The sequence below is a fragment of the Lithobates pipiens genome, unplaced genomic scaffold (assembly GCF_037356315.1).
Source record: "Lithobates pipiens isolate NorthernLeopardFrog02 unplaced genomic scaffold, aLitPip1_a1.2 Scaffold_8, whole genome shotgun sequence".
In the NCBI taxonomy this organism is placed as follows: domain Eukaryota; kingdom Metazoa; phylum Chordata; class Amphibia; order Anura; family Ranidae; genus Lithobates; species Lithobates pipiens.
This window is the reverse complement of record NW_027507903.1, coordinates 65633984-65661652: the sequence shown is the minus strand read 5'-3', so window position 1 is coordinate 65661652 and position 27669 is coordinate 65633984. Positions and strand designations below refer to the sequence as shown.

The following is a 27669-nucleotide window of genomic DNA, read 5'->3' as shown; positions in this document are numbered from 1 at the left end:
TCTGTTTTGTCAGTTTAAATAGGGACAGGCAGGAAGCTGTGTGTGAGGCAGTGAGGGACAGTCAGTTTAATCAGTAGCTGTTACTATTAGGTCAACAAAGGTTCTTTTCAGGACTGGTATGGTAATAGGCTTGTACACGTATAATATTCTTTCTTCCAAATATAGAAAGAATATTATACTTGACTGCTGCCCTTCTGCTGCAGTAGTCCTTTATCAGTATTGGGACTGAGGTACAGTCTGCTAATCATTCACAACCTACTTGTTCCACAAAGGTCCTTATAAGGACTAGTAAGGTCTAGGGTGCTACAGTACATAGGGTTGAGTGAGGTACAGTCTGCTATTCCTGAAGGACTGGCATAGGTCCATAATACATAGGGTTGAGGTGCACTACTGCTGAGTCTGACTGCTGCCCTATACTGCAGCAGTCCTTTATCAGTATAGGGACTGAGGTGCAGTCTGCTAATCATTCACAACCTACTTGTTCCACAAAGGTCCTTATAAGGACTGGTAAGGTCTAGGGTGCTACAGTACATAGGGTTGAGTGAGGTACAGTCTGCTATTCCTTAAGGACTGGTATAGGTCCACAATACATAGGGTTGAGGTGCACTACTGCTTACTGCTGCCCTATACAGCAGCAGTCCTTTATCAGTATAGTGACTGAGAGTTTTGTCACCGGGTCATTTAAAAAATGACAGGCAGAGGAAGAGGCAGGCCCTTCCGCAGGGGTGGTAGGGGTAGGGCAGGAGCAACAGGCTTGAGCCAAAGTGGGAAATTGCAGAAGGTGCGTTCAATTACTTTAAAGGACGCACCAGACTTGGTTGAGTGGCTCACTCAGCCTTACTCTTCTGCACCCTCCTCATCCTCTCGATCTGCACCCTCTTCTTCACTCTCTGCTATGTGCACCCCCAAAGACACTACTACCAACAACACCACCACATACCTTCCGCTTGAGTCACAGGAATTATTTTCCGATCCATATCAAGACATTTCTGATGCGCAGCCACTCTTGGTATTGGATCAGGAAGAGGAGGTAGCAACAACCGCTACTCAGCAGTCTGACGACAGTACCCAGATCAGCCCAAGGAGGAGGTTGGTCCCCGGTGTTGCTGCCTACTCCGAGAGCTCTACTTATAGCGGTGGGGAAGGTGACGTCGATGATGACGTGTCTAGTGATGTCAGGTGGGTGCCCACAAGAGACGAAGAGGAGGGGAGTTCAGAGGGAGATATGGACCAGCAGATAGGGAGGAGAAGCAGGAATAACTTACATTGCACAGGAGGGACAAAGCAGACTGCAAATGTATCATGTACGGTCACATCTGGCGCTCCCAGGACACCGGCACATGGCTCCGCAGTGTGGGCTTTTTTTAACGTGTCCGCTGCTGACAATAGCGTTGCCATCTGCAATCTTTGCAGTCAACGCATTAGTCGCGGTAAGCCCAACACTCACCTAGGGACGACCGCCTTAAGAAGGCACATGAACAGCCATCACTGAGCCCAGTGGGAGCAACGGAACACACAAAGCCACACTCCAGGCTCTCACCGTCCAGCCTCGTCTTCTACTTCTCCTTCTCCTCTCTCCTCACAATTGTCCTCCACTCCACCTTCCATCACGCCAAGCTCACGTTTTTCTGCAAAAAGGCAGGCTTCCATGGGCCTAATGTTCGAGCGTAAAAAAATGATGACGCCGGATAACTCTCTTGCCCAACGGTTGATGGCTGGCTTGTCAGAACTGATAGCCCGCCAACTACTGCCATATAAACTGGTGGACTCGGAGGCCTTTCGAAAATTTGTGGCCATTGGAACACCACAATGGAAGGTCCCAGGAAGCAAGTATTTCTCAGAGAAGGGCATCCCAGAGCTATATGGCCATGTTCAGCGGCAAGTGAATGTATCTCTGGCACACAGTGTCGGTGCCAAGATACATCTGACCACAGACACGTGGTCTAGCAAACACGGGCAGGGAAGATATATCACTTTTACTGCCCACTGGGTGAACCTTCTGATGGCCGTTAAGCATGTAACCCATGGCACCCGCGTAGATTTGGTTTTACCACCACGGATTGCATGCAGGCCTGGCTCTTCTTCTCCTCCTCCTACTCCATCCTCCTCCCTCTCCTCCTCAGCTGACTCCTCCTTTTCCGCTGCTAGCGTCTCTTCCGCTGCGCTGCCCAAGCTCCCCAGAACCTATTCGACATGCCAGGTGAGACGTTGCCATGCCGTGCTGCGTCTGTTGTGCCTGGAAGCCAAGAGCCACACTGGCCCAGCACTCCTTTCAGCTTTGCGCTCACAGGCAGATCAGTGGTTAACACCGCTCAATTTGACAATTGGTAAAGTGGTGTGTGACAACGGTGCCAATCTGCTTAGCACATTGAAACAGGGCAAAATGATGCACGTGCCATGCATGGCACACGTCTTAAACTTGGTCGTGCAGCGATTCGTTGTCAAATACCCTGGGGTCCAGGACATCTTGCGGCAGGCAAGGAAAATCTCAGCCCATTTCAGAAGATCTTACACGGCCATGGCTCGCCTTGCTGACATTCAGCGGCGACAAAATATGCCGGTCAGACGTCTTATTTGCGATTGCCCGACGTGATGGAACTCAACCTTCTATATGCTTGATAGGCTGCTCCAGCAGAAACGTGCAGTTAACGTCTACCTGTATGAACTCTGCGGCAGAACAGGTTCTGGGGAGCTGGGTTTTTTTTCACTGCGCCAGGGGCTGCTCATGCACGACGCATGCAGACTTCTGCGGCCATTTGAGGAGATCACCAAACTGGTCAGTCGCAGCCATGGCACCATCAGTGACATGGTACCTTATGCTGTGGAGGAGCAGGAGCGGGAAGATGAGGAAGTCGCAATGCTGGATGAATTCCCAGGGGGGGCTACTCTATCTGTGACAAGTGAACAACAGTAGTCTGAAGAGGAGTCAGAGGAGGATGGTGCCGGGGCGGATGAGGAGGAGCAAGAAGAGCATGCTTTAAACCTTTCTGGGATCCCTGTTGTTGTGCGTGGATGGGGAGAGGAGAATGAAGAGGACGACATTATCCTGGATGATGAGCAGGAGCCAGGCCACCACACCGCTTCCAGTTTAGTGCAAATGGGGGCCTTCATGCTCCAGCGTTTTAATAGGGACCCCCGTATAAAAAGCATAAGGGTCAAGGACCAGTACTTAGACCCCCGGTACAAACACAAAATGGCGGAAATGTTACCGCCGTCACAGAGGGCTGTCAGAATGCAGCACTTCCAGGCCTTGCTTCGAGAAATGCTGCATTCTGCTTTTGCGTGCGCTGGCAGAGGAGCAATTCCCACTCCCAGAGAAGGAGTTGCGGGTACCAATCCAACAGCGCCTGCAAGAAGAGGCCGGTTTGAAGATGTGTTGGTGACTTCAGATATGAGGTCATTCTTTCAGCCGACCCAACGACAGGTGTCATCTGGATCCAGCATCAGGGAACGCCTAGACCGTCAGGTGTCCAACTACATCGGGTTAACGGCCGATGTGGATGCTCTGAGGAGTGATGAACCCCTGGACTACTGGGTGGGCAGGCTTGACCTCTGGCCAGGGCTTGCCCAATTTGCAATCAAACTGTTGGCTTGCCCCTCATCCAGTGTCCTGTCCGAAAGGACGTTCAGCGAAGCAGGGGGGATCGTGACCGATAAGCGTACTCGCCTAGCTCATGACAGTGTTATCTACCTCACATTTCTAAAAATGAATGAGGCATGGATCTCGGAGGAATTCAACACATGTGACCAGTAGACCATGTATATGTCTATAAACAATTTTTTTAATCGAGCACACCGTACTATATGCCCGTACCCTCCTGTTTGAAGAGGTTGAGCGGTGTCATATTTCTACTGGGGCTGCTTATTATGAGGGGCTCCCACCATCCCTGTGCTGTGCTGACTTCCTCCTGAGGCTGCTTATTATGAGGGGCTCCCACCATCCCTGTGCTGTGCTGACTTCCTCCTGGGGCTGTACCTCTGCTGTGCATATTATGAGGGGCTCCCACCATCCCTGTGCTATGCTCATTATGAGGGGCTCCCACCATCCCTGTGCTATGCTCATTATGAGGGGCTCCCACCATCCCTGTGCTATGCTGACTTCCTCCTGGGGCTGCTTACGGTGCACGTGTCAGTGCTCTCTATCACGGTGCTGGTGTCAGATCACTCTATCACAGTGCAGGTGTCATTGCTGTATGTCACGCTGCTGATGTCAGTACTCTCTATCACGGTGCTGCTGTCAGTGCTGTATATCACGGTGCTGGTGTTAGTGCTTTATGTCACGCTGCTGATGTCAGTGCTCTCTATCACGGTGCTGGTGTCAGATCACTCTATCACGGTGCAGGTGTCATTGCTGTATGTCACGCTGCTGATGTCAGTGCTCTCTATCACGGTGCTGCTGTCAGTGCTGTATATCACGGTGCTGGTGTTAGTGCTTTATGTCACGCTGCTGATGTCAGTGCTCTCTATCACGATACTGGTGTCAGATCACTCTATCACGGTGCAGGTGTCATTGCTGTATGTCACGCTGCTGATGTCAGTGCTCTCTATCACGGTGCTGGTGTCAGGTGACTCTATCACGGTGCAGGTGTCATTGCTGTATGTCACGCTGCTGGTGATCATCTCCTGCACCCTCTTCTTTGCCTACCCTGACCTTCCCTCTCCTCCATTGCCTTCATGCGCTCCACAGTCCTGAATTGTCACAACAATTTCACATATAAAAAAAGAATGCTTGTAGTTGTCGATCCCAGATTCACCTCATACATGTGTTATGTCATTGGCCATGTGGTGGGACTATGTTTGCACAGCTATTAATTATTTTGTGGCTGCAAATTTGACCTGTAGGTTTGCAAAGTTCGCCTCCCATTGAAGTCAATGGGGCCCGCCGCGAACGTTACGGTTCGCGAACTATCGGGCGCGTTCGCGGTCCACGTTAGCGAAACGTCCCGTCGGAAGTTCGTCCATCACTAGTCTTGAGTATATCATCAACTGCAAAAGCTTGCTCTCTTTCCATCCATCTGCAAAAGGATAGTGTCATCCTATGGGCATAACTCCCTTCTCTATTGCCTTGCATTTCTCTAAAATGAGCATGACAGGACTCTGAATTGACTACAAAAAATTTGAGTATTGTTTCTTATACCTTCTCATATTCAAGAGTCTTTAAGATTTATAGTCTAAAAGGCCTTAGTTAGTAGCTATCCCATCAAGCAGTCCAGCTAACAAGCAGATCAATTTCATTTTGGGGCTTTAATAAATGGCACTGTGTCTCAACATCTTGAAAGAAAGAAAGAAGCCTACAATATCATCAATTGCCTAAATAAAAGATTACAAATCTTTTTTGTGGGCTTTTAACATTGGTGGTAAGCTGCCTCCTTTTCATCTTCAGCCTTCTACAGTGGAAAATAAGTGCGTTCTCATTTGTCCACCTTTCTAATGCCTTCCCATTTATTGTTCAGAGTGGCAGCTCATTGACTTGTTGTAGACATTTTGCTCAGTTCGATGTTGGAGTTGCTATTTCAAGTTCTGGCCTGACTCTCTCACCAGATCCCATTGCTGCCAACCATTGTCAGGGATCACAAAATAGGAATTCGTTTCTAGGCCCAAAAATGCATATTTATTCAAAAACACTCAGCCCCCAGGATTACATCAGCCAATGAACCATAGATAGCAAAAGCTTCTCCAAGACACTCTAATCTAATGACATCAACAACACTATACAAAATGATTGATAAAAATCATGCTCCAAGATAGCTCCCTTAAACTGCTTATCATGTTCACGTAAGCATTCACTTATCTGATTATAATGGGTATCATGCACTCACACCATACATAATATAAGGATATTAGATTTCACATTCTAGTTTACTGACTGTCTAAAAAATAAAGCCTCCTTTATTTTTATTTTTTTGAGATTCCAGCCTTCAAATAATCTTTTCATTGCAGCTGTGCATATGGAAATCCTCAGTATGGAGCCTTCATTTTTTTTATTATTATTATAATTCTTTATTTACGAGGTCAAGGATAACAATTCAGCACATGGTATTAAGAGACATAGCTAAATAGTTTTTGCAGTGATCAACAAATTGCTATGTGTTTTACAGAATAATCAACAAGCTGGGGTGGTCCAGCGTATGAATGACAAAGATACATTGTGAACCACTGTGATAAATATACGATATTGGACCACTTGTACAACGTAGAAGCATAACGAATGTTTACGTCAAAAAGGTCACAGATAATATCCTTGCAAAAATGGTATAATTCTCTAACTCAGCCTTTTTCAACCAGCGTGCCCAGACACCATGGGACGCCTTCAAGTGTCTTCAGGGGTGCCTTGGCAAAATGCATAAAAATTGCCCAAATATTGCATACAAGTCAGCAGGTGGATCAAGCCTGCCTTTTAGTTACACCAAGCCTCAGGTTTTCATTGTGCATTATTACAACCTTTTAGCCACTGGATTTGTAATAACCAATCATTTCATTGGTTGATAAGGAGGAAGTTGGGCGCTGTATCCTTATTTGCTCTCCCCTGCAGCACTCCATCAGCACTCCATCAGCACTGGGGTCACATTACCTGAGTGAGAGAGGGAAACTGAAGGAGAAGAGAAACATTGGAATACTAGTCAGTACAAGTGTGCAAAGGTGTATTTTCTTTGGAAGAATAAATCACCTCTAACGTTGGGTGTCCTACACATGTGGATGTTGCTATATTATGTAAAACTAGTACTTTTTTTTGACTTGTTGGTCATAGGAGTGGACTTACTTGTGCTCTCACATGTCACAGAGCCACACCAGGCTCTGAATGGATTCCATCAATAATGTCGGAATCCATCCAAAAGGGGAAGCTCTGATTGTTTGCACCCCCCCCCCCCCTTTACTGCCACATTTGGCACTTTTTTGTGGGAAAGGGGGATATCAGGTACCTGGTTTTACACTGACCTGGAAGTTCGTCCCCCCCCCCTCCATCCCCCGCAGTCTTCTGGGACATATCATAGGTCCCCAAAGAATACAGGACTCGCGCGGCTTCACTTTCTGTTCCCCTTACTAGAAATGCCGGCGCCTGCCCCCGAAGCCGATTGAAGAATTGGCTCAAGTGAGGACATTGCAGGATCCCTGGACAGTAAAGTTTCCTTATATTAAAAGTCAGCAGGTACAGTGTTTGTAGATTCTGACTCTGTCTGCTCTTCTATAACACCTAGCTCAGCCTTTCAGTGCATGGCTGAGAGCCTGAGCCAGTTGCTCCCATCCCCTGGTGTGCCCATGGTGTCTGGGCTTTCTGTGCTGGCTGGGGTACTATATGGACAGGCTAGGGTACCATACAGACCTTCTAGGGTACTATACAGACAGGCTAGGGTTGTATAGGGACAGGCTAGGGTACTATACGGACAGGCTAGGGTAGTAGAGGGACAGGCTAGGGTAGTATAGGGACAGGCTAGGGTAGTATAGGGACAGGCTAGGGTACTATATGAACAGGCTAGGATAGTATAGGGACAGGCTAGGGTACTATATGCTAGTGACTCATAAAACACTGAAACCACTGGATCAGTGTGACAGCCAAGCACCTAGCATTCTTATAAGATGTCAGGAAAGTTGTCATTAGAGAAGTACTAAGCAATATCGTTCCTAGCCTTTTGAAAATGCTGTTTGCCTAGTACTGGTTTCAACCCTTTCTCAGTTACTGAAGCAACACAACCAGCTTGACAGCCACAGAACTAGCATTTTTCGAAGAACATCAGAACCTGCAATGGCCTTCCTCACCACTAAACCAAATGCAATAAAGAAATTGTATACTTACAGGATCACCGCCAGAGGCAAATGATATTGACTGCATATGATGGTTAGCAACTATCTACAAAACAAAAAAATAACAATAGTAAAAAATAAATTGCTAATTACAAATAGTGTTCATAAACTTTGAAGTAAGGGTATCTACAACTGCTTAAAGTCTATGTAAACCCTAACACTACATTTCTCTTCTTTTTTCCTTTTTGGTCTGTTAAATATACCATTGAAAGTGTTTTATCAGATCTGTTTGATAAGCTTCTGCACTGTTATCACTTAACATTGTTCCCTGCTATCTCTAGGGACTAAAAAGTACATTGAGAAGAGAGGGAGGTGTTATATAGTCCTAACACAACACTGCTCAGTAGGGTTGTCACTCCAGGACATGACATGAATTATAGCAGCAGTAAAGCCTACATTGTCCTTTTTACCTACAGGTAAGCCTATAATAAGGTTTACATGAAGGTACAGTAATTATCTCCTAAACTTGCACCATTTAGGAGATATTCACCCTGTATGCAGCGGGTGACGTCACCAGCGCATGCACTCTGAAGATCCAGCATACCTTGCCAGACCTCCAGAGCTTTAGTGTGTCTTTTCACACTGGGCGGTGCACTTGCGCGGTATTAGGAAAAGTCCTGCAAGCAGCATCTTTGGGGCAGTTTGAGAGTTTGTGTTTAACGCTCCCAAAACGCCCTGCCTAATGAATGGGCAGCGCTTCCAAAGTGCCAGAAAAGTTATCCGGAAGCACCTCAACACGGGCGCTTTGAACCCCTTCTTTGGGGTTAAAAGCACCCCACTATCGGCTGAAAAGTGCCACTTACACAACGGTAAAGTGCCACTAAAACGAGCGGCGCTTTAGCGCTAATGTGGCTGCAGCCTCAGTGTGTAAAGAGTCTAAATATTAGCATTTTGTAGAGATGAAGGTCTGTAGCTTTGGGCTGATGTTACAGCATCATGGAATATTTATGTCCTTTGATAGTTTAAGGTCATTAAAGGTCCATCAGTCAAGATATTGAAACAATTCCTCCTCTGTGCTGATAATATAAAGGAAACAAGTCTGCAGTCTGTCTGTCTGGATAACCATGTGATGAAAAATCATTTAGGTCAGCAGGACTCCATGCTATGTCTTTTTGTTGCTCACTGTTTATTGAGGGAATACACAAACATCTCATCCCTAATGATAGTGGAAGACACAAATAAGGCCAGAATGAGGAGAAAATACAGACATGAGTAGGTCGATATTGTAAGATTTGGGCAATGGCTTACCATTAGACTGTTAAAGCGGGATTCCACCCTAAAGTGGAACCTCCGCTGATCGGATCCCTCCCCCCCTCCGGTGTCACAATTGACACCTTTCAGGGGGGAGGGGGGTGGAGATACCTGTCAAAGACAGGTATTTTCACCCACTTCCGGGCATAGACTCCTGTGGGAGTCTACGCCATTTCCTGCCCTGCCGCGCTGTCTGCTGGGACACACACGGGTCCCAGTGACAGCGCGGAGATTTCCTATTGCGCGGCGCGGCTCGCGCATGCGCAGTAGGGAACCGGGAAGTGAAGCCGATTCGCTTCACTTCCTGATTCCCTCACCTAGAATGGTGACTGCAGCAGCCGAGAGCCGAGCGATCGATCAGCCTCGGCTGCCGGCGTCGCTGGAACCCGGGACAGGTGAGTGTCCATTTATTAAAAGTCAGCAGCTGTAGTATTTATAGCTGCTGGCTTTTAATATTTTTTTTTTTTGGTGGAATCCCTCTTTAAGTATAGATCATGTCATGCAAACCTGAGGGATTTAGCCACACTAGTTCACACTAGGCGCACTGAGCGCGGCACCATCAACAACGAAGATGCCGCGCGTGTCGGCTCCCGTGCACTTGCGTGGGAGTGACGCCATTGCGGCTTCGCCGCATGACAGCGGCAGAGCAGCGAGACCCCACCGAGAAGATGGATGCGCCGGACTACAGGGGACAGCGGTGACATCGCTGGCTCCTGCGTCAGGTAAGTGACACATAATGGACTACTATGCGATGCATAGTAGTCCATTATGCTTTGCCTTTGCAGGGAATGAAAGAGGAAGTAAACTCATCAGGGTTTACTTCCTCTTTCAGGGGTGCCTTGGCAAAATGCCAAAAAAATGCCAAAAAAATGCCCCAAAATTGTATGCAAGCCAACAAGTGGATGAAGCCTACCCTATAGTTACACAAAGCCACAGCTTTTCATTGTGCACCATTACAAATTTGCAGCTACCAGCATCCTCACAACCAAATATATCAGGTGATAAGGAGAGTGTTTGGTGCACAGCATTTATGTTTGACCCTCTGCTGTCCCCCCCAATCAGCACTGGGGTCACATTAGTTGAGTGAGGGAGTCAGTTCCAGTGTGCAAAGGTGCATTTTCTTTGGAAGAATAAATAATCTGTAATGTTGGGTGTCCAACATGTATGGACGTTGCTGCGTTCTGTAAAACCATTACTTTTGTTTTCTTACATTTTAGAATGAGATGCCTCGGGATTGTGCATCAATTTAGTACATTGACTATGAAAAAAGGTTGAGAAACACTGACCTATGGTGATGGTGGATCACCACCAAAACACATCCAATTTACCACAATACTGTATGTATTAAAACAATATGTCTTTAAAATGTAAAGCAGCGCTTATCAATATTTTTACTGCAGAATAACCCTTAAAATTATTTTCAAGTCTCAGGGAACCCTCTCAAAAACCTATTCACTGGTGGTCAGTAGGAAAATGTCCCCCTTACATTGATGGTCAGAATGTCACCCTTACAGACAGCTAAAAAGATCATTGGGTTCATACACCTGGCTCTGCTTACTGGCATTAATTCCATAACTATGCAGGCACTATCAAAGGAGAAGTCTGTCTGCTACAGCTTGAGGAACCCCTAGAAACCTCTAAAGGAACCGTAAAGTTCCATGGAACCATGGTTGAGCATGGCTGCCTCAAAGTGTAAGTTCATCTTCATAAAGGTTTTCCTAAAATCCCCCTATGCAATTCCTTATCCAATGAATAGTATATACCAGAGCTCCTTTTGCTGTAAATGGTATTGGTAAATGGTGATGGCGAAGGAGAACACGCACTGCACACATACGCATCCACTGTCAAGCTAAGCTGGAGCTGGGAGAGGACGCACTGCACATACGCCAAGTTTAAAAGGCGGTCACTATGGGGGCGCACTATTGTGTTATTGAGCCCATCCTGCCAACAGGAGTTTGAAGTGGAATATGGGGCCAACAGTTTTTCTGGAAAGGCCCACAAATACCTGGGGAGGACCTTCACCATTTACAACAGGATAAGCTTTGGTATGTACTATTCATTGGACACTGAGTTGCATACAGTTTTTTTTGTTTTTTTAATCTTCAGTAAAGGAGAACATACACTTGGAAGTGGAACTCCAACCAGTTCATTGTTACCTTTCAAATAGGATGTTAAAGGGTTGTAAGTAATATTTATTTTAATTCTTTTTCCATTTCCTTCCTTACCTTGTCACTGAGATGCAAATTGGACAGAACATCCCATTTTCTCTATGTGACAAGAATGGCTTGGGGGCTGAGGGGCTCCAGGTTGCTTGTTTAACCTCCCTGGCGGTATGATTATTTCAGATTTTAGGTGCTGAAAGCGGTACAATTATTTTGCATGGAAATTTGGTGTTTTATATTGTAGTCCTGTAATTCTTAGGAATTACTCACTTAAATCTGTCCAAACCAGAGTCTAGCAGACATCCCGGGTATGATAATGTTTGAAAAATGAAATCATAAATTATAATATAATAAAAAATTATACCAAATAAAAAATATAATAATAATAAAAATGATTCAATAATGTAATCAAATCAAAAACACTGAAATTTGCTCAGTTGCAGAATTGTCGCTGTCATTACTTTTCAGTATTTGATGACGGATCTCCCCACAAATCTCTATCGCTCAATTCTGCGAGTGATTCTAATTTATTATCGCTGTTTTCTAGCTGGTCTAAAACCACTTTTGCTGTAAAGGGACAGTTTTGGTTGCTATGGACAATCTCCAGTTTCCAGGCATAAAGAACAGTTTTTATAATATAAAACTGCATGCAGGGCACTGGAGAAACCACTAGGGACAAAGGGGATGTGAAATGATTACATACAGCAATGTAATCTGTAAGATTACATTATACTGTATGTAATGTGTGTGTTTTACTTTTTGAATTTGGCACCGCTCTCCGTCCCCGTGCGTCGCAACGCTCGCAGGGAATGAAGCCCAGCGATGTGATACATCAAGCTGAGGACGAGCCGCTCACAGTGCGGGGAGACATCGCTGGATCCAGGGGATAAGGTAAGTAAACTCATCCGGGATCCAGCGATGCGATCCCGAGTCTGGTTCGGGGTTACCGCTTTTGGTACTGAATTTTCACCCCGAGCTTGACTCAGGAATACCGCCAGGGGGGTTAATTCAGAGGAACCTAGCTTTTTAGTTTCCTCAGTGGTTGGTAAAGCCTGGTTTGGGACCTGGAGCTGAGAGATTTTGTAGAGATTTGGGAGGGATGAAATATCCAATCCTGGGTCTTGGTTTTCAGAACCATCAGCACACTGGTTGAATGAAAGCTTCAATCCAGTTTATAATAGGTATATAAATCAACAGTTATATGGAACTACTGCAGTTACGTATAATATATAGTATATGGAACATGTATTTAGTATATTTTGCTGCATATGTCTCCAAGTTGTCTTCCTTTAAACCCACCTGCTGAGTGTCAATATCTGTCAGGGTAAGGCTGTTTGTGGAGATGGTCAACTTGACATTGATCCCTGAAAACTGGAGGTTGCTCTTCCCCAGAACAGACGACAGAAACTTCAGAGGAGGCTGAAGGAAAAGAAAAAATGATCAGTTATTTTCTCAAAGCTTCTAACAATACCCTTTATATGAATTTCTTAAACTGTTACAAATATCCATTGTCTAAATGGGATGTCTGGATGGATTAATCATAATAGGCAAACCACGATAACCTTCAAATGGACACTTTGACCAAAACCTGCATCCGACTGGTTGCTAAATATAAATCACTGATATACAAAAGTAGCTAAAATAATTTGCTTGTACTTCCATTCTATAACTGAGCAGATTCCATGAATATTGCTTATGCAGTATTTCCTGTGGAATATATCATTTTAACAGGCGTAGTACTATATAACAGGGCAAATGTGATATGTTTATTTAACTGTATAAAAATACTTTTTCTCAACATTATTTCAAAAAGCGTCCTTTAGAATTGTCTTTCTGCCCCAAATCATCAGCAAAATTCATACTTTCATATTTTCACTTTCCAACTGATATTTTTAATTGCAGGTTTGAATATAGTTATTGTGAAACAATATAGAAAGTTTTAATGACAGAGCATTTTGCATATGAAGGCTGCTGTTGTGATGTATGGGTTATTAATAGTGACCAATCCAAGCACCTATTAGGGACTAGTGCAGCCATTTTCAACTAGGGTTTCATGGGTTCCTCTTGAGTTTGCTAGGGGCTCTTCGAGCTGTGGCCAATTGACCTCTTATGTGATGGTACCTGCATAAATCTGGGTCCAATGCCACTAGGCGATCAGAAGCGGAAGTTTCTCCCCCTATTCTTCTGGGACATGTGACAGGTCTCAGAAGACTGCAAAAGCATTCACAATGCCCAGTGCTACTCGCACATGTGCAGTGGGCACCCTGCTGTGAAGCTGCAAGCTGTCACGGCCGGGTGCCCACAGTTAAGATGCCGGCACCAAGGAAAGAAGACAGCAGGTGAAACTGCCTGGGGCGAGCACAGCGCTGGATCGTGGGGCAGGCAAGTGGCTTTTTTTTCAAAAAGTCAGCAGCTACAGTTTTTGGCTTTTAATTTTTTTTATAGGAGAGATTCTCTTTAAGTCCAATGAGGTACATACCACCTCATGGACCTAACTCTTTAAGTTACAATTTACATTTTTACTGAGAGTAGAACAATCTCTACATTTCTGGTGCTCCAACGCTAGACCTTGGAGTCTAAGCTTCTGCAGCTGCAGTCATGTTTTTAGCTGCTCTGCCCACCCCTCATCTCATCTTGCTCAATCACAGAAAGCTCTGTATCATGTGAATTTAATCACAAAATACAAAGCCATTTGTGAATTGAAGGGGTAGAGGGGTGGGCAGAACGGCTGCTGTGTGAGAAAGCAGGATCGCTCCAGTCAGAGTCACACCAGGAGCTTAGTGGTAGCTGTATTCTTGGTGCTTAGTAAAACTGTCAATTCTAAATTAAAGAGATATGCCAAGGAGGTGGAATGCACCTCATTGCATTTAACCCATAGTAGGCCAGCAGAGTAGTCTATGATGAACAAGGTAGAGAGGTGGGACAGTGGCATCTTAATCTCCACTTTCTCCAATTAGATAGCATTTTGCTTTGAGAAAACCGTTTGCTCTGAAAGGGGTCCATGCAGAGAGAGCAACCTCCCGTGGGCAGCCTCCAGGAGGGCGGGGCTTGGCATGGGACCCAGAAGTTAGCAGCAACCACTGTAGTAGCTGTGCCTAATACAGTGATTTCCAGCTTCCAGGGGGATCTTCCAGGTACGGCACATGCATGCAAAAATAGCAATACTTGGAATTCAGTTTAAAAGAATAAAACAGCTGACAGGCAGTGGCCGGGTGTTAAACAAACCCTCTGATCCCCTCCCTCTGGCGCAGCAAACAGACCAAGCTGACCCCCCCCCCCCCCATCCCGTGTGTGTTGCTTACGCAGTCAGGCTCTTGGCAGTGACAGTAATACAGAGCAGATGACAGCTGCAGAGCCGATGATGGCGGCCATCTTCCGGATCACCCCTTACATCCTCCCCGCCCACCCCCCCGGTACCGGCCAATACAATTGCTTCTCCTCTCGGCCAATCATGCTCCTCCCACTTCCTGATTGCCCGGGAGGAGAAGCAGGAAGACAATAGCGAATAATAATTCCCTATTGTCACACAAGTGAGCCCACCCCTTTTTGAAGCCAATTAGTGCCTCAGGCTCTAATCACGTGCTTCAAAAATAAAAATAAAACCCATTGGAATCCATGCATCTGGCACCCTGCATGTAGATCAAGAGCCGGGCATTTATTAGACGGGCAGCTCCCCGTGTGGAGTGGCCGCCACTGCTGACAGGATTGCTTTAAGGAAAAAGTAATAATGTACAGTTACCCAACTTAAGGGTTTAAAATTCAGAGCAAGCAAATTAGGCAGATGTTATATGAGCTAAATACATATGCTAAGTGATATGTAAGCAAAATATGAAAGAATCTCTATGTATTAAGCTTTTTTTCATTTATGTATATTATGCCACAATTTTACCACTATTTGATGTCAGAGTTCTAATTACACATTTTACATATTAAGCCTGTTCTGTGATATGTAGTATTCCAAGTTTTTTATCCTCCCATAATAAGGCTGCCTGTTTCCTACCTTCTACATAAAATGGGTGCGTTCTTGGATTATGAAACCAGACACATTTTCTCGGATGGTGAATTATATGGTAATTTGTTAATTGTAAGACTACGTATTTCCCTATACAATTTCCTCCATCACTCAAGTCATACAGAGGATAACTCCACTAAAATCACATGAAACAAAAGAGCTTTTGAATCCCGCTGACAGATCACATGATTAAATTATTAAGTTATCATGTGTCATTTCTTACTGGAAATAGGAAAACTTGAAAGTTGACCTCTACAGAATCTGCTTGCACTAGAATCTCAAGCATAAAAGTAGGATTTGCAAACTTTACATCTGTGCAATGCTTTCTCTAGTTCAGGGATCTCCAAACTACGGCCCTCCAGCTGTTTTTTTAAACTAAACGTTGTAGTTCCTGAACAGCTAGAGGGCCATAGTTTGGAGACCCCTGCCCTAGTTTATGGAGAAATTGTTTTACGCAGCTATTACAGTCTAAAATATCAAAGACCCTAGAGAACAAAACCCAAAGGTGACTTGTTATCTGGCACTAACACTTTGCAGAAGTCCTTGGCTCAGTGCAAACCAGGGACACTACCTTCATTTATGTCTTCCTTGCATTTGTGTCAGTTTCCTTCAGGTATGGTAAAACCAAACTCAAAATGAACTATATATTAACATTAAAAATTGATATAATGTGCCAGATATTCCACTGTAACACAATATACACATATATATATTTACAATATATGGTAAATGTACACATGAACAAATTTAGTAGTAGTTAGTCACATTCAGTTGGACTTGTTCTGCAATGTTGTTGAAGACGTTTCTTAGCTTATCCAAGCCACTACTTCAATTCTAATGTGTCAGGAGCATAATCCAGCATTTATATCCAACCATCATGGTATGCGTCAAAGCTGATGTTAATTGTCCAAAAAAATGGTCTATGTTATAAAGTTGGTGCTTAGAGCAATAACAATGGGAAACCACATTTAAGTTTTCTATGCAGCTGCACTTTTCATATTGCTCTATGCCTTATTAAATCAGCCTGATTCTATGTTATTTTATATTATGCTGGAATAACAGCAGTAACATTTTTACATTTTGTTATAGCTTGCTACATTTTAAATACTATGCAATATTTACCTTTCGTTTTCTTGCAGCTCCTTTGGCACAGGGCACAGCTTCACAGAGGCGACTTATTGCTTCCCTGTAGACATATTAAAACAGCAATTCAGCTTCGATCGGGATATTCAGCATAATAAAATATATTAGGATTACGCACTTTAAGTGTTACTAAATCCACAACAGTAAAATCAGTCTGTATATGCAGTTAAGCATGCTTGTTGTACCAAAGAGGTTAATCCTCTGCATTGGGTAAAAAGGCTGTGTGATCTATTCTTCTCTGATCCTACCCTTCTTTCACAGTCCCCCAAACCATCTCTTGATAGAACAGAGGCTAGGGGACAGGCTGCACATGCTCAGTTTGGTGTGTATTGCAAGAGAGGTTTTTGTTTTCTTGGGCGGGTGCATGTGTTCAACACAGAGCCATTCAGCACTGTCCAGAGGGTCAGGGGTCCTGTAGTCTTATAGAGGGTAGAATTGAAAACTCCTCATACAAGCTTTAACTGGATACTGATAGAAGTCACAAGACTGCGCTAACTGCTGATGAGAAAGGATATTTAGCAATTTAAATTTACTAAAACTATTGTATTTCCATGTTCTATGTACAGAGGGAGACCAGATATAGTGAATGCAGGTTCTTGGGTTTAGTAACACTTTAAAGGATCAATTCACCCATTTCAGTTATAAGCAGTCTCTAGTGAAACTGGTTTCCCTCACCTTACTATATTTTTTGGAGGATTCAGGCAAGTCATCCTTAACATAGTTCCTGCCATTATCCATGCACACCTTGTCCAGGGATGCTTTCTATTACAAGCCACCTTTATGTGTTCTTGAACCTCCTTTTAATTTCTTCATAATAAAATAAATTAAAAATTCAACAGTTACAGTTCATTGTATTATATAAAAAAAAAAACCTTACTTACTTGAGTAAAGATTGTGGGGGAGATTTACTAAAGCTAGTGCACTCAGAATCTGGTGCAGCTGTGCATTGTAGACAATCAGCTTCTAACTTCAGCTTGTTCAATTAAGTTTTGACAATAAAACTGGTGAAAATTTTGAAAAAATATACTAAGTGATTTAATTCCGTTTCAATCATTGTAGAGCTAACTAATTGTCACCTATCCAAACCTATTGGCCTCATACCAATATGCATAAAAATGTCCCTTTAATCATGTGGCCTGATCATGAAAACTGCACTTATCAGTATTGTTGCTTTTCAACCTTAGAAATTGTCTAGAGAAGATAGGCTGTTATACATGACATGAGTAGGGTGACACCTTGTATAGTGAAGCAGTTCATTGGTCATTGTATCTTTTTTGTACCCTTTGATGGATATTTTCCCATCAAATATTTTAGCCCAAAACATGGCTGATAATTGTATGACCTCATTGTTCTTATTCACATATTCCACAAAATGCTCAGTTAATTAGAACGTCATCTACATATCTCAACCTAATCTTGATGTATCCAAAATGTGTTCTTCCCACATTGTAAACACTTCTTTATTGGCACAATGGAAAATAAATTATTGTTTGCTGGGTTCTGTTTTAGCTAGAACATATCAACATGGTATCTATGTGTTCTTTACTTTAGTTACATATCCAAAACCATATAGTCAAGCTGTCCCAATACATTAATGGATCTATAGTAGATTAGGGTGTAATCTTCACTGGGTCACAGATAAATAGTGAAAACATTTTTGTAAAAATAATTCAGTGACTCTGTACTGCCTTTGATGTAGCTCATATATACAAAAGCCTGCGATAATGATAACACTTAGCTGTGGCAAAATTAGTCTAGAACTAGACTTTGATGTAGCTCAAAGCAGTGACTCTGCAGGTCTTTATTACCTGTCTTTTCCCATTGGGGATTTCTTTGCTATCCCTTTGAGCAATATAAAAGAATAGTATCGTCAACAGCATGTACATGCTTATACCTTCAACGACACCTACAAACTATAGACACGTGTTATCCAGGGTCAGGGTGGATACAAATCAATGATGCACAGTATATCTATATAACTCTTTTCATTAACATACACTACACTAACCCCCCCCCCCCCCACACACACACACACACACACACACACACTCTGAGAACACACCAGATCCTTGATCATGTCCTCTTCAAAAGAGAAAGAAAAAATAGAGGAAAAAAAAAAAGGAAAAAGCCCGCCCACTTGCCTACCCATAACCAAAACTCAATTTGTGCAAAACATTTGTGCAAAGTATAATTAAGAAGGGGGCTTTACAGTGCCCTATTACATGTGTCAAACAACCAACAATAAAAAATTTACCCTGTGGGGCCTTCCTGTCCATTCCCCAGTGATCTAAACTCCCTTTCTCTTCCCCCGGGGAAAACCAGGGAAATCCTTCCAATGGTGTTAAAGGGGATATTGGTGTGGGGGGGCAAACTTTCCCGTACTGTTCATTCTATCCCAAATGGATAGTGTTGTCTTTGTCAGTGGTGATGCATATTTTGACAACCCCCTATAATAAACTGGAATCCAGGGGGCTCTGGCCAAGTTCCTACCTGCTAATGTTTTCTCCAGCGGCACTCAAATTTTACTAGCAGAGTCGTAGTACCAGTTTTTTATACGAACCAGGGCCATGGCTCTGTAATAAAACGCTATATCCAGGAGTCCCACCCCATGCTCCCATTATGGTCTCATCAAAATCTCGTATGCCAACCTGGGATGTTTATCTCCCCACACAAAGGTCATAAAAGCCCTCCATATTTGTTTAAAGAATGTCTGTGGGAGTGTTATGGGCACACTTATTTTAAGCGCGTTTATCCTGCCAAACCATGTCAGAGTGTGACTTCTCTTTGCAAGTCTTTTATTATGGATACCATCAAGGGTCCATAGTTTAGATCATATAGGTGCTTTATATCTGAAGAGATATAGATCCTTAAATAGAATATAGAATCAAGGCCAAACAAAAGGAAAAGATTGTTGCAAGGTGGCCTTCATCCTCAAAGGCACATGGCTCGGCATTAACACTGATTTCTCAATATTTATTTTAAAATTCGATATAAGGCCAAACCTGTCTATTTCCAACGCCAGTTCCATCTAATGCTCTTGAGGAGAGGTACAACAGTAGATCATCTGCGTAAGCTGAGATCTTCTGTTCTGTTGATCCAATACAAATCCCCTTGATCTTCCTATTTCCCTCTCGTGCACAGAAAGGGCTCCAGCACCATAGCAAATAACAATGGGTACAGTGGGCATCCCTGCCTAGTCCCATTCCGTATCTCGTTTATTTTTGTTTAATTTCGTTTATTCATCATGAAATGGATCTCAGTTATGTAGCACAAGGCTGTATATTCCGCAATATTAAAATTTTTTTGTAAACTTCAATGAATCCAAGCTCTTCAAGCTGCATTCAAACAATTTCACAGTAACCATGAGATAAAACAAAGTTCAGAAATATTCCTGTAGCCCATTGTTTTTGCAAATCTATGTACACTAAAAACTGTATGATTGAATCTGTCCTGATATCGCTGTTTTACTAAAATGACAGCTTATTATTCTTAATAAGAAACCTTCATTTTTTGCAAATATTAAAGATTCTAGCTACCAGCAAGAATAAGTCCTTACATTTAAAGAGCACCTGTCATTTCAGATCCATCATGGCAGCGCCTGTTAACGGCCATCCACTCACCCGCTGTCGCCACGTCCCTCACCTTGTTGTGTCACTGCCGCATCACCAACCGTCCCATTAAAGTGAATGGGACTGATGATGAGTCAACAGCGGGTCAGAGGAGGAGCCGCTATGGGACAGAGATGACAGTTGCTCTTTAAAAATTATGATTTAAATTGAGTTGATTTAAAATCAAGCCTTTTTACTAGTGGCTTAAATCACGATTTAAATCAAATCCACACCATCCAGGGTGAAAAGGTCACCAACAACTTCCAACCACAAGAGTTTGATGACAGACTCTTCATTCCTATAGCCACAAAACTGTAAAAAGGAATTAAAAACGAACTGAAGTCCCCTATTCCCCAATTCAGTGACAATGGAGGTGGTCAGTATAAGAATGACTAACAAGTTAATAGAACTCAAATAGACGGATGTTACTGGAAAATCCTGTTTTGTATTTTATTGTATTATGTTTTTTCATAGATGACCATTTTTTTGCCCACTAACTGCAATTACACAGGCTCTCTTTGTTCATTGTAACATGTAGAGAACAGAAGGATGATATAAGAAGTAAAGAATTCTTCTAGGGAAAAAAAATTGCTCTTAAGCAGAAAAAAAGCACTGCTCGTCACTGAACACAAAGCATTATTGTTTAAAGAAAACAGAAAGATCATATCGAAACAAAGAGTTATTCAGCAAAAAATCTGTCCGTCGTAAAATGCTGTACTACCAAAAAGACATTATTGTCTAGTTCTGGAAATGAGCATGGGGTGAAATGTATCCGTGCACAAAATGCCTAATTTCTTCAATTATTCTTAGTTGGTTCATGCCAGTACAAAAGTTGTTTACATTTTGGGAAGAAGCAGTGTAAGTTAAGCAGTTTTAGGACTGAGGGCTAGATAGGAATGTATTTGTAATAGATGTGTAGCCCCTCAAAAACATGCCAATATAGAGGGTGCATACATAAAAAAAAAAAAAAAATCTTCTCTTAAGTAGAAACCCCAAATGCAAGCTAACATGTAGCCATACTATGTCCACCAGTCCACAATACAACGAACTAAAAAGGAAATATTGTCATAGATGCCATTTTGCTATATGAATTCGAATAGGGATAAGCTTGTGTTGTCCAAACCTCGAAGTGAGCTGTCATTCTTTGACCAATAAAAAGGTTCCCCAACCTGCAGCAGACATACTGCACACAAAGGGCGGAGATGTTTGTAACATCACTGACCTAATATGGCCATATTAGGTTAATGATGTAATGGGTATCCCTGCCCCTTTGGAAATATCAGCTTGTTCTTTCAGGAATAAAAAATTTAAAAAGACAAAAACAAACAAAAGGTGCCAGTTTTAAAAGACTTTAATTGCCAAAAAGGTAAAAATAACACTTACTAGAGATCAAATAAAACAAGACACATCGTTGTGGGTGAGAAGGGATGTCCAGCATCAGGTAGTCCCAGTGCTATGGGTTATTTTTTATTATATGATACAGTTTATTGACAGTGCAAAGACCACATTCCAATGGTTTGAATGCATATATCATTAGTGCAGACTCCAAGCCATCTCGCTGTTTGTCCAAGGTTCTATTACCTATTGGGTGCAGAGCAGCCAGACACACAGCAGTTTCTCAGTCTCTCTATGCAATAACCAGGCAAAAAGTGTCTCTTTAGAAACTATTGTTTGAAGAACTTGGAAAGGCTGAGCCTAATGAACAGAGGACATTCTCCAGTGGTAGTTACCCTCTTCAAGGTAGACCTCTAGTATAAGAGGTTGTGGGCATACAGCTCAGGGGGATCCCACACTGGAAACAGCCTTAAGCCAGTGAAACTGGAACAGTCTCTCCAAAAAACAAAGGATGTCTAACAACAACAGTCTCTAACAGCCCGTTCACACCTGAACGTTTTGTAGCCCTACGCCTGAAGCTACAAAACGCTGGAGGGGAAAAAATCCATTATTCTCAATGGAGATGGTTCACATCTCCACTCCATGTCGCCTGAAGCCCTACGCCTGAAGCTCAAACAAGTTCGCGCGAATTGGGCTGATTTGGGCGTTTTCATTCCCATAGAAACTAATGGAAACGCTCGATTCGAGCGTTTAGCGCGACAACGAGCGTTTCTACGGGCGTTTTGACGCTGTATCTGCTCAAGAAAAAATAAGCAGATGAAAAATATTTTTCCTATTGGCTGAAAAAAAACGCCGAAGTTAAAAAACGCTCGTTGTCGCGCGTTGTAGTGTGACAAAACGCTCGTCGTCGCGCGTTGTAGTGTGACAAAACGCTCGTTGTCGCGCGTTGTAGTGTGACAAAACGCTCGTTGTCGTGCGACAAAACGCCGGTAAAAACGTTCAAACACGCTACGCTCAGGTGTGAATGCAGCCTTACGGATCTCTCTCTCTCTGGTCTTTACTCACTGTCTCCCTATGTACATGGATGGCTCCTTCTAGTACCAGTCAGACCCTGTACCGTGAGCCTCCTGGCCAGATCCTTAGCAGGCTTTCCCTCGACATGTCTCACAGCTTTGGTAATTGGCACCCCAGCTCTCCATTAACTGAGACCTTGATGAACCTTCTGCAGTCTTTAGCTTGATAGTCTAGGAGGATAGACAGCCCCTCCAGGCTGGACCTCTCTCCACCAGGACAAGGGCGCTGCTGTTCTAGGCCCCCTGTTGGTCACCCTCTTGACCAGGGATTGACTGAAGCTGCATGAATATGCAACCTAGGGTTTGCCTCTCACAATCCAATATATCCCATAACTTACTGGAATGCAGGGGGAAGTAGCTGAACCTATTTAGAGCAGTGTTTAGAATACAATTACAATACCACAAAAGCTGCAATTTACAAAGGGAACATGAGCATAATGTATGCACGGTTAGAAGGGTATGAGCATATACTTATTCTACTGGCCAAAACTTTAATTTATTCAAGCCAATGGGATAAAGTTGCATGCATAAGCATGCTTAACTTGATTCCATTGGCTTGAATAAATTAAAGTGGTTCTAAAGGCAGAAGGTTTTTTTTTTTATCTTAATGCATTATACGCATTAAGATAAAAAAAAACTTCTGTGTGCAGCAGCCCCCCCCCCCCCATCCAGCTCCCCTAAAACTTACCTGAGCCCCATCTTGATCCAGCAGTGTTGTAGGAGAGACTTGGCTGTCTGAAACTCTCTCTCCTGAGCAGCTGAAACACAAAGCGGATGTCATTGGCTCTTGCTGCTGTCAATCAAAGTCAGTGAGTCAATAAGGAAAGAAGGGGCAGGGCCGTGGCTCCATGTCTGAATGGACACACAGAGCGGAGCTGCTCAGCTCGGGAGCCACTCAGCAGCAGGGAGGGGCCAGAAGCACCGGCGAGAGACCCGAGAAGAGGATTGGGCTGCTCTGTGCAAAACCACTACACAGGGCAGGTAAGTATAACATATTTATTATTTTTAAACAAAAAAAAAAAACAACAAGACTTTAGTATCACTTTAATATTCTGCCCAGTAAAATAAGTATAAGCTCATACCTTTCTAAACACTATACGCCGGTAAATGTGCATAAACAGTCATTCCCCTACATACAATGCCACAAGAAAGAGGGGCTGTACCCTGATAACAGCTTTCCCTTCATACCTGTAATTCTGTATTACCAAGTGATGTACCAAACTTTCCCTTTCTAACTGCAAATAAGCTTCACTTATTTTCTATTACTACTGCATTGTAGCATGTGTCTGTCTTTGTATGGCAAGCTCAGAAATAACTACATTATTTAAAGTGACAGTAAAAAAAACCTTATTCTCCAAAAATAATACATACACATATGCTATTTAATGGCCCTCTAACTTATTTTTTATTAAATTGCTTCTTACTGTGTTTTTTTTTTTCTGCCTCATTGTAACATCCTCCACGAGCTCCTGAACCTCTCTTTTTGCCCTTCACTTATGTTTGTTTGGAGTGGCAGCGTGCGTTAGCTGCCATCATGTGCACTGCTCTATGCCTACTATAAATCTCATCCATCTCAGGAGCGAAAAGAGAGGATGGCTACGTTTTTACATACAGAGGACCATGGAGAACAAACATAGCCACCCTCTAACAAGAAGTCCCGTCACAGCAGCCAAGAAAGAAATTTGAAGATTTGGAGGCTTGGAGCAATAGAAGGGACTTTTTAAGCTAAGAATACATACTTGAATAGATTTTTTTGTTTTGCTGAGAAAAAAGCATTCCCCTCTGGGTGATCAACATATAATGCAAGGATTTTAACAAACTTTGTTGAAAATACCTACCTGTTTCTGCTCTGAAGAAAAAGCTGTTTGATTATGTCAATGTGCAGAGTGACTCTGAATAGGAGTGATGTTTTCCTTATTATTCAGATGATGCACTTGCAGTGTTCTAAGGACAAAAATTGCAGTGCCTGCTTCCCTTTAGAGGTGATTAACTCTTTGGGAGTTTCTCTGCGAAAATTGAAACTTTTGTTGCAAAGGATGCTGAAAATCTGACTTGTATCTTAGTGTACAATTCTGAGAAAATCATTGAGCCAATGACACAAGCAGAAAATTAAATTTTTGGAGGCATTCTGCACACCCTCTGCAATTTGTAAAGCAAAGGTAATTTTTAATAACATTACATTACAATATGGCTTGCGTAGCCATTTTTTAATGTTATTTTTTATTTTCTATTTTTTCTTCACTGGATCTCTCATGAACTTTTCATGGCCTGTCTGACTGAGCACATTAATTATAGTTTTCATATTTACTTTCATTAAGAGATATCAAAGTAAGAAATGTTTGTGGTTATGTATCACACTTTACACAATTAAGATTTTTGTTTGATGTCTTTCATAACAGTAATAACAGTCATTGCTAAACCGTTATTCCTAATCCTTAAAGCGGACCTACACCCTCAAGTGGAAGCTCCGCTCATCTGAACCCCCCCCCCCCCGGCGCCACAATTGGCACCTTTCAGGGGGGAGGGGGGGTGCAGATAGCTGGATAATCCAGCTATCTGCACCCACTTCCGGGAATAGCTAGCCACAGCTAGCCGCAGATGCCCCGCCCCGCCCCCGTTGTGTTCTGGGAAACACACAGTTCCCAGGACACAGTCTCATTGCGCTGCACGAATCCCGCATGCTCTGTAGGGAACCAGGCAGTGAAGTCGCACCGCTTCACTTCCCGATTCCCTGACAGAGGATGGCGGCGGGGGCAGCCGTGAGTCGAGCGATTTCTCATCTTCTGCTGCTGACATCGCGGGACCCTGGAACAGGTAAGTGTCCATTTATTAAAAGTCAGCAGCTGCAGTATTTGTAACTGCTGACTTATAATATTTTTTTTGCAGGTGGCACTCCTCTTTAAGGAAGGCTTACTGACTAGAAGGGTACCAGCAGATTGGTGTAAAGCTAACGTGGTACCAATATTCAAGAATGGGTACAGATACATACATGGAAACTATAGGCCAGTCAGCCTAACATCAATAGTTCGTAAACGATTGTAGGGGATGATAAAGGACCATATCCAAGAATGTGCAGATAAGAAAAGCATCATTAGTAGTAACCAGCATTGATTTATGATAAATAGTTCTTGCCAGACTAACCTATTAACATTCTATGAGGAAGTGAGCTGTAATCTGCATAAAGGAAGGCTGGTGGATATAATGTATTTAGACTTCACCAAAACAGTTGACACCATAAACCCCATAAATCGTTTACCCCATAAACGATTAATCAACAAATCTGTTCTGTTGGCATTGACAATAGTATATGTTCATTGATAAAAAAAACTGGTTAAAGGGTCATGTCCAGAGGGTGGTGGTAAATAGCATATCTTCTGAATGTTCTGCAGTTATTAGTGAGGTATCCCAGGGCTCTGTCCTGGGACCAATCCTGTTTAACTTGTTTACAAATGATTTAGAGGTTGGGATAAATAATTCAATCTCAGTGTTTACTGATGATAAAAACTTAGGCAGGGTAATAACTTCACAACAGGATATAGAAACTCTACAGGAAGACCTCAATAAAATAGAGTGCGGGAAAACACATGGCAAATTAAGTTCAATGTAGGGAAATTTAAAGTAATGAACTTGGGGGTTAAAAATATGAATGCAGGCTACACGCTAGGGAGAAAACCTCTGGGGAAATCAAGGCTGTAAAAAGATTTGGGGGTACTAATCGATGAGAGACTTAGCAATAGCATGCAATGCTAAGAGGCAGCAAGCAAGGCCAGTAGAATATTAGCGTGCATTAAAAAGGGTATCTACTAAAGAGTTAAAACTATAATTCTGCCACTTTAAAAAACTCTGGTTGGCCACATCTTAAGTATACTGTCCAGTTCTTGTCACCTGTCCTCAAAAGGGATGTGCTGGAACTGGAGAGAGTGAAGAAAAAAGCAACAAAACTAATAAGAGTTGGAAGATCTCAGTTATGAGGAACAATTACAAACATTAAGCTTATTCTCCCTGGAGAGGAGACGCTTAAGAGGGGATATGATTGTGATATACAAATATCTTAATTATAATTCCAGCATTGGGAGGAAACTATTCAGTCTTGGGTTAATCAAGAAGATGCATGGCCACTCAATGAAGTTAGACGAGAAGCAGTTCAACCTTAAACTGCGTAAAGGTTTTTTTTCTTACTGTTAGAGCAGTAAGGATGTGGAGCTCCCTTACACAATTGGTGGTTTCAGAAAAAATTATGCTAATTTAAAAAAAACTCTTAGACGGGTATCTTGTTGAACACAATATACACAAAGACATTGGAAGTGGTAAAGACATAACAGGTTGAACTGGATAGACTGGAGTCTTTATTCAACCTTAAGAACTATGTAACTATATATATATATATATATATATATATATATATATATATATATACACACAGTATCTCACAGTGAGTACACCCTTCACATTTTTGTGAATATTTTATTATATCTTTTAATGTGACAACACTGAAGAAATGACACTTTTCTGCAATGCAAAGTAGTGAGTGTACAGCTTGTATAACAGTGTAAATTTGCTGCCCCCTCAAAATAACTCAACACACAGCCATTAATGTCTAAACCACTGGCAACAAAAGTGAGTACACCCCTAAGTGAAAATGTCAAAATTGAGACAAAGTGTCAATATTTTGTGTGGCCACCATTATTTTCCAGCACTGCCTTTTCCATCTTGGGCATGGAGTTCACCAGAGCTTTGCAGGTTGCCACTGGAGTCCTCTTCCACTCCTACATGATCACATCACGGAGCTGGTGGATGTTAGAGACCTTGCACTCCTCCACCTTCCATTTGAGGAAGTCCCACAGATGCTCAATAGGGTTTAGATCTGGAGACATGCTTGGCCAGTCCACCACCTTTACCCTCAGCTTCTTTAGCAAGGCAGTGGTCGTTAACATGTTGGAATACTGCCCTGCGGCCCTAGTCTCTGAAGTGAAGAGATCATGCTCTGTGCCAGTATGTCACAGTAAATCATGTTGGCATTCATGGTTCCCTCAATGAACTGTAGCTCCCCAGTGCAGGCAGCACTAATGCAGCTCCAGACCATGACACTCCCACCACCATGCTTGACTGTAGGCAAGACACACTTGTCTGTGTATTCCTCACCTGGTTGCCGCCACACAAGTTTGACACCATCTAAAACAAATACATTTATCTTGGTCTCATCAGACCACAGGACATGTTCCAGTAATCAATTTCCTTAGTCTGCTTGTCTTCAGCCAACTGTTTGTGGGCTTTCTTGTGCATCA

The 27669-nt window shown here is 42.9% G+C and overlaps 1 protein-coding gene across 1 annotated transcript in view; it reads right to left on the bottom strand.

The window, feature by feature from the left end:
• SHC4 (SHC adaptor protein 4) overlaps positions 1–27669 on the bottom strand; it is a 141448-nt gene that overhangs the window by 63754 nt on the left and 50025 nt on the right. Inside the window, exons 3-5 of the mRNA XM_077472634.1 lie at positions 16348–16411; positions 12513–12632; positions 7793–7846 (exon numbers count right to left, since the gene is read on the bottom strand). Of these exons, the coding sequence (XP_077328760.1) occupies positions 7793–7846; positions 12513–12632; positions 16348–16411 (238 nt within the window). The remainder of the gene's footprint in view (positions 1–7792; positions 7847–12512; positions 12633–16347; positions 16412–27669) is intronic.